General features: G+C 37.9%; 1 protein-coding gene across 1 annotated transcript in view; it reads right to left on the bottom strand.

The window, feature by feature from the left end:
• Positions 1-10,434, bottom strand: part of LOC113012995 (piezo-type mechanosensitive ion channel component 2) — a 34,860-nt gene extending 24,426 nt beyond the window's left edge. Inside the window, exons 1-12 of the mRNA XM_026153485.1 lie at positions 10,371-10,434; positions 8,964-9,059; positions 3,964-4,065; positions 3,730-3,775; positions 3,466-3,625; positions 2,741-2,957; positions 2,416-2,629; positions 2,115-2,280; positions 1,402-1,521; positions 1,184-1,225; positions 921-1,053; positions 450-604 (exon numbers count right to left, since the gene is read on the bottom strand). Coding sequence (XP_026009270.1) covers positions 450-604; positions 921-1,053; positions 1,184-1,225; positions 1,402-1,521; positions 2,115-2,280; positions 2,416-2,629; positions 2,741-2,957; positions 3,466-3,625; positions 3,730-3,775; positions 3,964-4,065; positions 8,964-9,059; positions 10,371-10,434 — 1,515 coding nt within the window. The remainder of the gene's footprint in view (positions 1-449; positions 605-920; positions 1,054-1,183; positions 1,226-1,401; positions 1,522-2,114; positions 2,281-2,415; positions 2,630-2,740; positions 2,958-3,465; positions 3,626-3,729; positions 3,776-3,963; positions 4,066-8,963; positions 9,060-10,370) is intronic.
• Positions 10,435-15,819: the final 5,385 nt, after the last annotated feature.

Raw genomic sequence — 15,819 nt, 5'->3', positions numbered from 1 at the left:
AAAACTAACAATACTACTAAGATCTAGTAATATAGTAATAGTAAAAAAATTTTTTTCAAAAGTCATGTTTTTCATTTTATTTTAGCTAACTAAAATGCCTTTCACATCTAGATTTAATTTTTATCTTAGTTACAGTTAACTATAATAACCTTGGTAGAAAATAAAGAAAATACCTGTAGACTCTGGGTATATATAAATTAGTCTTGCAGTTGTCTAAAGTATTGTAACTGTATAAAAAAGTGGTTTCAAAAAACAAATAAACCAGTTTCTTTAAAGGTTGAAACTTCATAGCTAATGCATAAATCCTCCTTATCTTTGCTTGTAATATAATGTGACCTATACCTAATGTCTTCACCTGTTCAACACTGTGATGATACTGGTTGTGGCTGCTAAAAAAAAGTCACCACACAGAACACATTTATGAACCAGCATGATTATTTGTACTCTACCATCATGATGATAAGGCCGCTGACGTAGCTGTGCTTTTGCACCTGCTGACCAAAAATGACCAGACCACTTGGGCCTGAAGGTGGAGGCAAGGTCTCTGTCAGACTCTCATGGACCTCCTCAGTCTGCTCCTCCACATCTTCCTCGCTTTCTGTGTCTGGCAAAAGAGGGAGGGAAAGTAAAGAATGAAATGAAAGGGTTTAGTGAAAAATAAAAGTTGACTCTATATCATAGTGGTTTACATATTTACCTAACAAACAAAAAGTTCCCTGGTTCTATACCAAGGAGGACACACAAATCTTTTTTGGGGTTGTGTGAAGAAGGACATCTGTCATTAAAAAATCTGCCAAATCTATATGCAGTGACCCCTTATGAATAAGAGAGCAGCTGAAAGTAGCTTCTGCTTTTTTATCAAGTTTGTGTACCGTATAGTTTTAGTTAATTAAATATGTATTTAAGTTTTCTGTGATTACCATGAGACAGTGAGTCCTTGCCCTCATAATGTGGTAGAGGGTAACCGTTTGTGTAATCTGCCCCTCCTAATGGACATCCAAGACTGTCAGTGTGGAGATCTTGCCAGGAGTTTCCTTTGATCAAAATCATTGGCTGAAGAAAGAGAGCAAATTATGCTGTGTGTTACAACAAAACTGTAGGATAATCTCTAAGAAATTTTAAGTGAGTCCACATCTGATTGAGAATTCAGTGTACTAAATAGAAAATGCTAAAACATCCTCACCTCGTCAGGTAGATAGGTTTCCTCATCTGTGCTACTTAAAAGCTAAAAAGGGAAATCTCGACTTTAATAGGCGTTTAAATACCAACTTGTAGTAATAAAACTATGTGATGTCCAATAATTTATTTAACAGCCATTAAGCTTTCAGCATGAATTCAGGATCACTGATATAAGTACCAACCAGAACGATAGTTGGATGCAAAATTCAATAATGAAGTTACCTCTTGCTTATCTCCTGAGATGTAGATGACCCTGGAGAAGCTTGGAGGAGCGTCTGGACTTTCTACTGGACTCTCACCCTCATCTGCTTCATCCTGAGAAGCACAATCACTATCAAAAGTCTGCCAAGTAAGTGAAAACCATGCGGACCAGCAATGGCAGAGTAGCGCTCAAAGTAATAGTAAAACTTGCACTTCTACTTGTAGTACTGTTGGGAGTGGCAACCTTCCAAGATAAGCTGGTAGAACCTGGAAATCTGCTTCCTTGGGCAACACAGTTGTGGAAGTTGGGGCAGAGATGTGTTACTGGTATGATAAAAGCAGTAGTTTTCTAAGCTCAAGTCACTGCAATAGCTGAAGAGCAGATAATGTATGCACAACTCTAGTGTTTAAAAGCAACTTCTCCCCTCGTCAGCCAAGGCAAGTGTTGCTTATTAAAATCCACCAGCCAGAAACATTTTTTTTAACCTCATTGGACTTTACACCCATGTGACTGGATCTTGTGTGACTTAAAATAACCCAGCTGTCTGCATTATTGTCTGTGTGTGTGTTTTGTCACTGGCTTGTCTTCTGCCCAGGAACCTGCACGAGTTCTGATGTGTGTGAGCGTGTATTTCTCTCATTTTAATTAACAAAAAACCCATGTTTGTCATTTCGAACCTATCCCATATGACTTTTGACTCTAAACATATTTAGTCTGACACACACACGCGCACCTTCTCTGTGACATGAACCCATTTGTGCAGCAAAGCCACTAGTGTGTAGTAGAGGAGTAGAAGAACCAACGGGTTGAGGAAGTCTGGCCAGCTGACGTTTGTGTGCACGCTAAGAGAGTGCAGGTTTGAAGTGTCGGATCTGATGACTCCTATCATACCAAACAATCTGGAGATGAATGGGAAGAGTAAAGGGAGAGAGAGAAAAGTGCCACGTAAGGCATATTTTTAGTAAAAAGAATTTAAATAAAGAAATAGAAGAACCAGACTGATATAATTTAAATATCTACTCTTATTTCTATACCTGGGATAAACATCTTCTGGTGGTATAAGCTCCTGGGAAAGTGGCAGCTGATAGAGATACAGAACCAGCAGGTGTCCTCCGCTGAAAATGGCCATCATCACACACAGGGAGCTGAAGAGCAGCATGCTGATGGAGCGGCCTAACACCCACCACCACACCAGCCCCAGGAACACCCCGAAGTACACTCCTGAGGTAAGGGAGGGCAGTATGATACCTGTACACACATAAAAGATGACAAGCCATGAAGAAAAAGGTGATTTAGGCAATACTCACCATTTTTAAGCTATAGTAAGCTGGCATGCACAAAGCTGCTGCTGTATTGTACCTGCCAACCCCAGCAGCAGAGTCACCACCACCTTCCCTGCTGTGTTCATGATAGCTGACAGCAGCAGCCTCAGTCCAGCTGCAAACACTATGAGCTTCTGGACAAATTGTGGTGGACCCGACTGTACCGGCAGGGTAGTAGTCTCTTCTGAGCTGTCAAAGGACGAACCCTCTATTTCACTTCCATCCTCTGACTCCGTGTCAGAGGTTTCCACATCCTGAAAGATCCATGAAACAATCAGTGCTTTGTTAGCTTAATGCAGGGAAGTCAAACCAATAGAACATTGTGGGCCACATACAGCCTGCTTTGATCTGAAGTGGTTCAGACCACTGAAACTCACCATTCTGTCATTGTAAAGACATTTAGCTAAACATTTAATCCCTGAGATGTCTTAATATAAGAAAAAAGAAGCACACAATAAATGTGTAAAATTACAGAAAAAGGTCTAGTTGCTCATTCCCCAGACTGCCCCGTATTTGTAATAATGTTTTTTGACTGATGACTCACTGAATGGCAAAGTGAGTCATCTTTATCAACAGAAAAAGCTGTAAAATGTATTAAAATACAGTTCAAAATCTTTGTACTCCTTCATATTATCCAAAACTTTCCAGCAGACTAGACTGGAGTCTTTGCTGGGCTGATTCTGGTCCCTGGGCCTTATGATTGATACCCCAAGGGTAATGTTGTGTCATAGTGACTATAGCTGTTGACAAGCGAGTGGTTACCTGAGGGTCAGAGGGTGGGATTCCGTTTTCATGGAGGTTGACCTGAGGCACGGGGCGTAGCAGTTTCCTGCAGAGCCTCAGTATGAACAACGTAGAGACCAAGAGGCCCACGTCTGGGAGCAGGAGACGTACAATATTCCCAGGATCAACCGAGCTAAATCTGAAAATACACATACATTAACATTTGATCTTCACTGATCTCCAATAGATGATACATCAATTTGTTTATAAGCACATTTAAAAAAAACAACACAGGCTACCCACCTTACAATTCCCAAATGGTAGAGAAATCCATCCCAGAAGCCACTAACTGTTAGAAAAGGGGAAAACCAAACAGCCATCAAGTTAAAAAGCATTATTCCTGTTTTAATTGGGTATTTCTTTGCACTGTTTTATAGTCAAATTATTTTTTTGGCTGTCTTTGAGGTCTGCTCGGAGGATTGGTGACATTTTATTATAAAAATTGCTCATTTATTGTGACCAGAGTTTTGTTTTCACCTTGTGGAGGAATGTATGCGAAGGGGATCTGCAAGAAGCACTGCAGGGTCAGGAACATCAAACTCGTGTAGATGATCAGCCGCAGGAACTGCCCAGTTTGACCTAAGACCAGTAGCAAGCAGGAAGCAAAAGTAAGTGCAATTACAGAATTCAGAACAAAGTCTTTTGTTCTGTGTAATGAGCTAGAAATGGTTTATGGTTTACCGTAGTGCAAACAGTTACGCCCATAATTTATTTGACCATCACATAGTTTGTAGTTTAACACCTGTGTACACAACCACAGTGGATTTTAAATTGAACAATCACAATGTGATTAAAGTGCAGATTATCAGCTTTCCTTGATAGCTTCTATCAAACATTTTGTAAAAACTGTTAAGGAATTACAGCATTTTTTATACATAATCCGACATTTTCAGAGACTCAAAATTAACTGGACAAACCAACATAACTTTGAATGTAAGGATTGTTTTCAATACTTGTATTAAAACCCTTTTCAGTCAATGACTGAAACACCACCATGTTTGACAGATACAGTGGCTTGTAAAAGTATTCGGGCCCTTGAACTTTTCCACATTTTGTCACATTACAGCCATAAACATGAATCAATTTTATTGGAATTCCACGTGAAAGACCAATACAAAGTGGTGTACACTTGAGAAGTGGAACAAAAATCATACATGATTCCAAACATTTTTTACAAATAAATAACTGCAAAGTGGGGTGTGCGTAATTATTCAGCCCCCTTTGGTCTGAGTGCAGTCAGTTGCCCATAGATATTGCCTGATGAGTGCTAATGACTAAATAGAGTGCACCTGTGTGTAATCTAATGTCAGTACAAATGCAGCTGCTCTGTGACGGCCTCAGAGGTTGTCTAAGAGAATATTGGGAGCAACAACACCATGAAGTCCAAACAACACACCAGACAGGTCAGGGATAAAGTTATTGAGAAATTTAAAGCAGGCTTAGGCTACAAAAAGATTTCCCAAGCCTTGAACATCCCACGGAGCACTGTTCAAGCGATCATTCAGAAATGGAAGGAGTATGGCACAACTGTAAACCTACCAAGACAAGGCCGTCCACCTAAACTCACAGGCCGAACAAGGAGAGCGATGATCAGAAATGCAGCCAAGAGGCCCCTGGTGACTCTGGACGAGCTGCAGAGATCTACAGCTCAGGTGGGGGAATCTGTCCATAGGACAACTATTAGTTGTGCACTGCACAAAGTTGGCCTTTATGGAAGAGTGTCAAGAAGAAAGCCATTGGTAACAGAAAACCATAAGAAGTCCCGTTTGCAGTTTGCCACAAGCCATGTGGGGGACACAGCAAACATGTGGAAGAACGTGCTCTGGTCAGATGAGACCAAAATGGAACTTTTTGGCCAAAATGCAAAACGCTATGTGTGGCGGAAAACTAACACTGCACATCACTCTGAACACACCATCCCCACTGTCAAATATGGTGGTGGCAGCATCATACTCTGGGGGTGCTTCTCTTTAGCAGGGACAGGGAAGCTGGTCAGAGTTGATGGGAAGATGGATGGAGCCAAATGCACGGCAATCTTGGAAGAAAACCTCTTGGAGTCTGCAAAAGACTTGAAACTGGGGCGGAGGTTCACCTTCCAGCAGGACAATGACCCTAAACATAAAGCCAGGGCAACAATGCAATGGTTTAAAACAAAACATATCCATGTGTTAGAATGGCCCAGTCAAAGTCCAGATCTAAATCCAATTGAGAATCTGTGGCAAGATCTGAAAACTGCTGTTCACAAATGCTGTTCATCTAATCTGACTGAGCTGCAGCTGTTTTGCAAAGAAGAATGGGCAAGGATTTCAGTCTGTAAATGTGCAAAGCTGATAGAGACATACCCTAAAAGACTGGCAGCTGTAATTGCAGCAAAAGGTGGTTCTACAAAGTATTGACTCAGGGGCCTGAATAATTACGCACACCCCACTTTGCAGTTATTTATTTGTAAAAAATGTTTGGAATCATGTATGATTTTTGTTCCACTTCTCACGTGTGCACCACTTTGTTTTGGTCTTTCACGTGGAATTCCAATAAAATTGATTCATGTTTGTGGCTGTAATGTGACAAAATGTGGAAAAGTTCAAGGGGGGCAAATACTTTTGCAAGCCACTGTAATGTGGTATGCTGGAGCAGTTTGTCTTCTGCTCCACGTCTTACTCTCCCCATCATTCTGGTACAAGTTAATCTTGGCTTCATCTGTCCGAGGATTTTGTTTCCCCAGAGCTGTTCAGGCTGTTTTAGATGTTTTCTTGCAACATTGCCCTCTTATTCTTCATTGTAACCTGTGGTTTGCATCTTTTTGTAAATTCTTTGTATTTCCATTTATGAAGGTGTCTCTTTATTGCGGACCTCAACAATGATACAACTATACACATTTTTTCCAACCCTTTGAATTGAAGGTGAAAATCTTCAATCGCATCGTGATTGTTTGATTTAAAATCCATTGTGGTGAATTACAGAGGGAAAAATACAAAATTTGTCTCTCGAGGAAACAAATGATGTATTTCACTATATATGTTGATAGAAAAGGTCCCGAGGTGTGACTTTGATGTTTTAATCTTTAATAATTAGCAATTTCTCTCCCTCTAAATGTTACCAAGAAAACTTTATGAAATTAGGACAAAATCTATTATTTTTATCTTTTATGAAATCACAAATAACTAACACAATTACTCATAGACTGAAAATACTGAGTCAATTCAACTTTCTTCAAACTTTAACTGTAATTCAAATATAAAAGATGAATATGTAAATAAAATGTGAGCAGGACAAAATTTGTGACACCCTGGTATAAAATTTATAGAGAAACAAAAGTCAAAGAAAGAGATGTCCTGAAAGGCAAAGCAAGCAAACTGTTGCAAAACAGAATATTATGCAATAGTTTTTTAAATCTATTATATTGTTCTATAATTGTTGGAAGCCAGAATTGTATCTGAAATTAAGTAGGATTAATTCCACAGGTGTAGTTGCAGAGAAAAGTAGGTTTCAATAAAAATAGAAGTTGCTTTTATCTTTGCTGTACACCACGTGTTTTGTTGTCTCCTGTTCAACTCAATAATCATTTTTATTCCCCTTAAATAAAGCCGGCATGTTACTCTCTGAGTTCTGGGACACATATACACAAAAACACACAGTAATGGATGCATCCTGTGGTTCTCTTCAGACATTGTTCAGCAGAATATTGTCTCCCAGACACTTGGCAGTAAATTGGACTGGTTCTGTCCATACTTCAGTTTCTTTAAAAGAAACTGGACACTCAAGTCTCAAAGAAACGCCTGGCTCTGTCACAACTGGTCTAGTACAGCTATTTATCCAATGAAATCGCTTTGTGGCACTATTTTTGAAATCACATTCGTGTCACAACATTATTTGCACAAGTTCCGAATTTATTATCTTTTAGACTGTCATTAAAGATATTAATGACAGTCTAAAAGTGAGTTGCTGTGTTGCGATTTTGGCTGTATATTCAAATAAATAAAACAGTTCATAGTCTCAGGGCTAGAGTTCTTGTAATCAAAAGGTTGGAGATACAAAGCATTAATAGCTGACGTGGCTTAGCATTAGCTGAGCCAGCAAATGCGTTGTCGATGTTCACGCTTTTTACTAAAAGCATTGTTTCATAAAACACACACGTACACACTCTCTCCAGCATAGGTGGGTGCACAGAAACGCATGAGCCGTACACACACGATGTACACAGGCTTCACCACTTAGTCCAAGCGCAGTAAGATTATAGCAGGGGGATTTATGAAGCTGAAGGGTAAACAGTTTTTATATGGAGGCATAGAAAAAGAGCGAAAGAAGAAATGCTGTGAAAATGCTGACATTACATCTTTTAATTCCTTGCTGTAATTACCAGGCTATGTATAATTGATTTGACCATTCAAACCACTTCCCCTTTACAAAGTACTTTGAGGGAGGGATACATATACTTTAATTCATCAGAATGCTGTGATCAATACAGAGAAGGCAGACACACACACATGCTGTAGACATATATACATCGCACACAGGTTGATTTACTTGCGCTGGTCTTTACATTTCTTTTACTTCACATCAGATTACTTGATTTCTCCTACTTTTGCACATACGTCATGTGAAACTGTGTCTGCTCTTTAAACTAAGTTTAAAAAAAAGGGAAAGGCAACCAGCGAAAACACAAAATACAAGTTTGAAATGATAAGTAGGTAAGTAACATCACAAAACTGTACATAAATTAACGTAAAATAAATTAAAAAAATTAAATGGCATAAAAAACAATGCAAAAAGCAGTTAAGATAGAGACTAAACTAAAATAAGCAAATATATAAATTCCTAGTTATATGAATTTATATATAATGATCAAGTAATACCAGCCTGACCTTGCGAAAACAAAAAAGTATTTGCCCAAACCTCAAAGCACTGCTAATTGTTTGGAGTATGATTTGTCACACAGAGACTGTATAACTGTGGATGTCCTGTTCCATCGAATCATCGCCTGAACTGAACAGAAGCATGAACTGACTAAACGGCCTCAACATGCCAAAATTAAAAGAAGCCACAAGAAAGAAGGTGAGTGAATGACGTCAGGGTCATGAAGCTAATTCTAAATTTCTAAAAATGTATCTTAATTTTTATCAGTTTTAACCAAACATTTTAATCGTTAAAATAAGATGCCAGATCAATATTAGGTTTGAATGCCACAGAGCATTTGGTGTACAAATATGTGGAACCGCAAATTTTATACAACACATCACAAGAAATGTTTCTTAAAGTGAAAGCATTTTCTCTAACCCACGATTGTAGGAAATGAACATTGTTTTTCTACAATTACCTGGTACATGCTGGAATAATCTTATAAGCTTAAAGTTCAGGCAAAAAAGACTGAATCACTGATGTTGTTTAGATTTGAATCAAGTTTGAACCAAGACCTTTACATTATGATTCAGAGCAACAACATGCCAGATGACATCATTAGCCTCTGGAGCCCCTCTCACCTTTCATGGTGACCAGACTCGGGTTCGGCAGCAGCGGTAAGATGAGCAAAAACAGGAAATATACCAGTGACAGACCATTATAGCGGAAAGATGAAGCTGAGAAGCAGAGGGGAAAAAACACAATGGGTCTGAGAGAAATTCAAAGAAAAAGAGTATTTTTTATAAGGCACAGCATGCTTCTTTTTAATGTTAATTATTATGTAAACTCTAAAATACTCGTAATGTTTCATCTAAGGTAGCAGGTACACATCACAACAGTAAAACACACATAATGAAACAAAGGCTAAAAGAATAAACTGTGTCTAGTATACCTTTGATTTTTTTTTTTATAGTATAACAATTTATAAAACCTGGCTGAAAGGGTTGTTCTGGGTTGTCTATCCACATCAGTATGACTACTCTGCTTATAGTAACAGCACTGAGTGTATACTACTTAACAGAAGCCCTATCATTTTCCTGTTATTCTTGCCCATTTGATAAGCAAAGGTGCACTTTATGCATAATTAAATTAACCCCAACCTAAAGTTGTTTTTAAAAAAAAGGTTACACACTTCCGGGGTGATTTCTTATGTGTAGGAAAAATCCCTGGTAAGCTGTTATTACCATTAATATAAGCCATTATATTTGTTTTAGCAAGGAAACCTTAGTTAACAAAGCTGGTTAAAGATGCTGATGGTTTTCGATTGGTTTGCTCTATGCTGGAAAAGACCTGAGTTCAACAAGTAGACCTAAAATATTTTGGAACAGGAATAAATATTAATTTAGTTGACTAATTTAAAAAAAGCCCTACAATTCAGCTAATATTTTGGTACTGCTGCTGGATGATTTGTTAGAATCTTAAAGAATATTGCTTAATACTGACTACCTCATACCTAACCTCAAATATGATACATTCATTTTAAACAACATTATAACAGCAAAATGAGAACATTTATGCCAGCAGAAATACCAACAAATGATAATCAAAATGCTCCTAAGCAGCAAGCACAGGTTAAGTGTTAACCTTACCCTGTAGCACATAGGGCCGTTATGTGCATGTTTCACTTAAACAGTTTACACGATGGTGGGTACAGAAATACTGCTCAGATAGGAGTAACTGTTTTTCATCAGCACGGTCTACCTCAGGTTTAATCTGGCAGCACATTGCTTCTCACAAATTGTTTTTGTGTCTCGATAATATGCTGCAACAAGGGTTCACCAGTAGCTTTTACCCAACTTATGCTGTGTTAACAGATATGCAACCTTTAGTAAACACCTGAAGATTCTTGCCATGTAAACTTTTACACCCAAAAATCTGAAACCGCGTCTATTACATATCCCTATAAACCCCACTATCTCCGGACAAAACCACCAACACCAGCAGTAAAAATAAATAAAAATTAAATAAACATACAGACATCAACTCACCAGTGAGCAGGAGCAGGGGTAGTAACAAGTTATACAGCATCCCAACCACAAGGTCCCCCGCCATGTCCTCCTCCGTGTGTCAGAGACACCCAAACTGCTCCTTCAGATGCTCTCACTCGCTGGATGTCCGCATAAATAAGTAAGTGACTTAGTTATGTGGAGGGAAATTCCAGCTCGCTCACATATTTGTCAGAAGAGAACTCATGTTGCCTCAATCAAAGTATCTTATAGTACAGCAAAGAAAAAAATAACACGAGGACGAGAAGCAGTGCGATTAAAAAACACAGCAGATTCAAATATTGTGTGCGGATAATGACTCCCTTTGCTCTTCGCTTGTGTTTCTGTCACACCCTCCTTTCCGCCTCCTCCTCACCTCCCTCTTCTTTCCCTTTCTCTCTCTCTGTCTCTCTCCCAGACATAATGGGTTGTAACCCAGCATCTCTGTTACTATCCTCATATTGTAGCTAATCTCACTCAGGAGAATATCCACTATCGTTGCTTCACTGTAAAACACGCTTGCAGAATTACACAAAAGCAGACGAACACCAAAGTGCAGCAGTGATTTTTGTGTGACTCTGCTGAAAGATGTCATTGGGGAGTATTATAAGTTTCTGCATGTGCAAGTTGCATCCATGCCTTCATTCTTGCATTGTATTCGAACTAGTGTATCCCAGAATCTTCTCTATCTGATATATGTGAAACCCATACAGATACTCTCATATCTCGTTGTTTGTTTCCTTAAAGCCGCGTCAGGCTGGCTCATCATATTTGCACTGAGGGGTGAAGGGAAGTGTATCTAATATTCATGGATGTGAGGCCATTAAAGAGCTGGTGTGACTACAGAGGGATGATCAATGCAAGGACTTACAATGCAATAACATTAACTTTGTTCTAAATATAAGAGAAAGGCTGGGGGAGAAAAATCCAGTATGATCTTTTTGTGTTTCAAATGATAGTTTTGGCAACATAAATAATGTAAATGTGTTAAAATAGCCTCTTCCAGGACTATTAGTAGAGTGAGACTGGAAAAGCACTTTATTAGCATTTAATTAACCGTGGCACAGGTTTGAGGAAGCAACAGCGTTTATGCATTATGTAGTGTAAAATTATGTTCATTTAATTTAAATTGCAGTATTGTAAAGTTTAAGGATTTGCAGGAATGCAGGAATTTGCTGTGTATAAGAACAGGAAAAAAAAGAAATACCAGCTTCTTAAATAAAAAAAGATAACTTAAAACATTAAAAGTAGTAGTTGTTGTCCTAAAATGTCACAGTTTTCTTCTTGTTTATATATTGCAAGGAATCAACACTTTGTATAGCAGGTCAATCTATGTGTGATATTTTAATCAAATTCATACAGCATCCTCTGAGTTTTAGCGGGGTACTGAGTGTGAATCTTATTTTCTCCGTGTAAAGCAAAGCAGCAGAAATGATATTTGTGAATAGAGGTCACATTTTGGTCTTTAAATAATCACTCAAGTTGTTTTTTCAAGCAAACTTTAAACTTTCCTTTTCTTTATTTTACATGGTAAAGATTCAAATAAGGGCATTTGAGTGTTCAGACAAAAGAGATGCCACCTCTCTAGGAAATTGTATTGGACCTTTTTTTTTAAAAAATTTATGGACTAAGCAATAACCAATAATGAAAATATCAGCTGTATAAAATGAAGTGTTTTGTTAACAATGTGGTAGTGGGATCTCTTGCAGCCAGACAGGAGAATGGTGGAGGGATTTTTGACTATGCTTACAGTTAATGCTTAACATCTAACTTTTAAATTGTCGTTACATTACAACACCAAGCTATAGTAATAAATCCCTTTTGTGTATGTTTATAGATATTTAGATGTGTGCAGATAAGCACACAGTGTAAAAAAAAAAGAAAGAAAGAAAGAAAAAAAAGGTTGAATTACTCCTCAGCAGTAAATCTAAATTGATCATGATGACAATGAGTGCTGAGTGTGCAGCTAACATTTCATGACAGTGCAGTTAGAAAGAGATGCCATCGGACATGCCCTAGAAGGTTCATGGGTGGGGATGTGAGTGCATGTGAGTGTGCATGTGTCTTTAGCTATTTAAGAGATAGGAAAATATATTTGAGATGTTCTCACCTTTCTTAGGTTTTAGTTTTAAGATCAGAATAATAATTCATGCTCAGCATGTGCGCAAGAGGACGTGCACAGAAATCGGTAGAAATGGCACTCTGACTCAAAGTGAGTTTTACTCTCTGAGTTTAGCACCCTGGTTTCGATGGGTGTTGAGCCAATATTGATCTGTTGCCGGGAACAGTCTCACTTCAGTTCCTCTAACATTTACAGATCATTTGCCAGCATACATCACTGATGCACTTCACTCTACCGCCTTAAAAATACAAATAAACCCACACCTGCCTTGATATTAAGGCTGCATTATACAGAGACATTTCGGTTTTTGGACAGTGAAGCAGTGTTTGTACTTTTGCTTCAGTACAGTATGACTGTGGATTTTAAATAAAGGAATCAGGATCTGGTTGAAGTGTGGACTTTCAGCTTTAATTCAAGGGGATTTAAAAGATATGGTGTATTAACTGGTTAGCAGCTATAGTCATTTTTATACATAGTCACATATTATCAGAGGGTCAAAATTAAGTAAACAAGCTACATTCATTTTAAATATAAGAATTTGGATGAAAATCTATTCCAGTCAATGACTACCTGAAGTTTAGAAACTATGGACATCACCAAATGCTGATTTTGACAGACTAGGCCTTTGTTTGTAGGTCTGTCTGCTTCAGTTTTGTCTTTTTGCTTGAAATCAGGTGACTGACTTGGCTATTAAAGACCAGCCCATTTTTTGTTATTTGTTTGTTTTGAGAGGCTCTTGTGTTGCTTGTACAGTATGCTTTTTGGATCATTATCCATTTCCATTGTGAAGCGCTCTCTGGCCAGTTTTGTGGCTGAATCTGAGTAGAAAGTGTAACCCTGTACACTTAATTACATAATTCATCTTGCTACCTCTATCTGCAGTCACACCATCAATACATACTAGTGACCTGGTTCCATTCAACATTACCTCCACCATGTTTGGTCACATGCTTAGCATCAGGGGCTATTTCTTTCCTTCTCTATACTTTGCTTGGCTTCCTTCTTTTAAATAATGTACTAGATCATGATTTGGTTATTCCTGAAGGTTTTTGCTGTCTCTCTGATAGGTTTACTTGTTTCAGCCCACATGAGGATGGGCACTTGCACTGACATCTCTTTGTAAGTCAAATATTGAGAATTCCAGTGAACAACTAACAAATACAAGTTTGAATCTGTATCATTTCCAGATGTTTTATCAACCAGTTGCTTGTCAGTCAACTGTCCAAATAGTATTGAGCCTCTGAAAATTGGTGACTATGTATAAAAATACTTTAGCACCTTAAAAGTTAGCTCAATGCTTTTGTTCAATCCCTTGAATTAAAATTGAAACGCTGTAGTTAGATCATATCTTGATTGTTTGATCTAAAATCAGGGTGGTGGTGCAGGGAGAAAAAACTACAAGAAACTATGCATTTGTCCAAGGACTAATGGACCTATAGGACCATGCAGATCCTGCCTTTATTCTAGTTTATATTCCCCGCATGATATGGTGTGAAAAACTGGACAGAGAAAAGGTGGAGGAGTCTAGTTCTCTTTTAGACTATTTGTATTACAATATGACAAAAGTTATTGTGAGTTCTTTGTCCAGTGACATGCAAAGCAATATGCCTACCCCAGTTTTAACACTAAACACTAACAACATGTGGTATATATACTATTAGTTTGCAGTTAGTGACTCAAATGAATGGGGACACAGTTAACAGGAGATTGTGATTGATTTCAAGTTTGAAGTCACAACTTGATTTCACATCTTTTAGACTTTTAGCATATTCAAAGAGATGGTTGCCAAAACAAAAAGGTGTGGCGCGGCTTTTTTTTTTTTTTTTTTGTATTGTACTTGAACAGATGGTAGACTTCTCCTCAGGGAATTTGACAAAATATTTTTAAAGAGCTCCCAGTCTGCAACGGACTCACTACCAAAGGCTACCACATGGTCATGGAGTACATCTTGGTAAAGTTTCATGGTTCTAGTTTTAAATCAGTAGAAAGAAGGAAGCCAGTGAAAACGGCTTAGATATTTTTCAGTATGTTTAATATGATTCACTTACTCAAAAAATAGCAGTTTTTTAAAAATGTGTACAATAAAATTGTGACTTGGAAGTAAAACAGGAAGTAGATGAAAGGGAACAGAATAGAGACAAACACTTAAAAAGGTTCAAGATGTAACTAGGGAGCCTAGACTGCACTAGAATAAAGTAACAAAAATAAATAATGCAAAGTAAGAGGTAAAGAAAATCTGAACTCTAAAATGAGGGTTCAAAGCAAAACTCAAGGAACAAAAGCAAACAGAGAATACAAAATGAACAGCAATTAACAATCCAAAACTCAAAAATGTTGTAAATATTGTTAATTGATTTGGTGTGGTGTGCTCTACAGTCAAATGTGTATGAATGTCATGGGGATAACTCAGAAGCAATTGACTTAAACCCAAACCTGCCTGCTGATTTTGAAAACTGCTGCCACCCAGTGTCTAAAAGTCCTAACTGCAGTTTGGATTCTGGACATTTGTTTTGAAGCATGTACATTAACTTTTCAAAGTTCACCAGGACATAAAAGTTCAAAGCCATGCTTTAACCAAGTCTTTTAGCCTTTAGATTAGCTGGCTGTGACTTGTGGTATTTTAGTATTGTGTTTAATATTGGTAAAGGAGAGCCGTGTTGCTCCAATGGCAGAGAACTGATAGATTACATCCACTATCACAGGCTATAGCACATTTTATTTGATATCTCTAGATCTAGATGGAGAAGGGATAAAGACTCCGCCCAGGACTCGATCGGGATATTATATGAAGTGAATACATGTGTAGGTTTGGTTACAGGTTATACAATAAATAATGGATATCTAGAGGAAGCTGAACACTTTGGTATGTATCAGTCAGAGCTTTTAGGAGTAGAGAGTGCTAATGTCAGCACAGCTGGCTCTACTCATTTGTGTTTGAAAATACAGCTTCTGCCACAGGTGACTTTTATCTGTGGCTTTATTATCTTCGATTTCTAAATAAAAAAAAACGTGGATTTTAGTTTTTTTTATCTGGAGGACACTATGGGACTCCTCATCCCTCACTAAAGATTTGCATGGTATGCCACTTGATACTTATATTTCACAATATTTTATAGGAAAAAAAATATTGCACGTGGCTGTTTTATTTTTCTCATGAATTTATGGAGTGACACTAAGTAGTCAAACAGTTCCACCACCTGCGTTATTAAAGGAGACCCTTATTTTCTCTGACATGTAGTACTATTAAAACAATAAATACTCAGTTTCAAAAAAAATAGGTCATTGTGTGTGCAAAGTCAAAAGCAGTCGCAGTTTTCTTCTGCTTGTGGC

This window comes from Astatotilapia calliptera, chromosome 20, assembly GCF_900246225.1.
Source record: "Astatotilapia calliptera chromosome 20, fAstCal1.2, whole genome shotgun sequence".
NCBI lineage: Eukaryota > Metazoa > Chordata > Actinopteri > Cichliformes > Cichlidae > Astatotilapia > Astatotilapia calliptera.
This window is presented reverse-complemented; position numbering and strand designations above follow the sequence as displayed.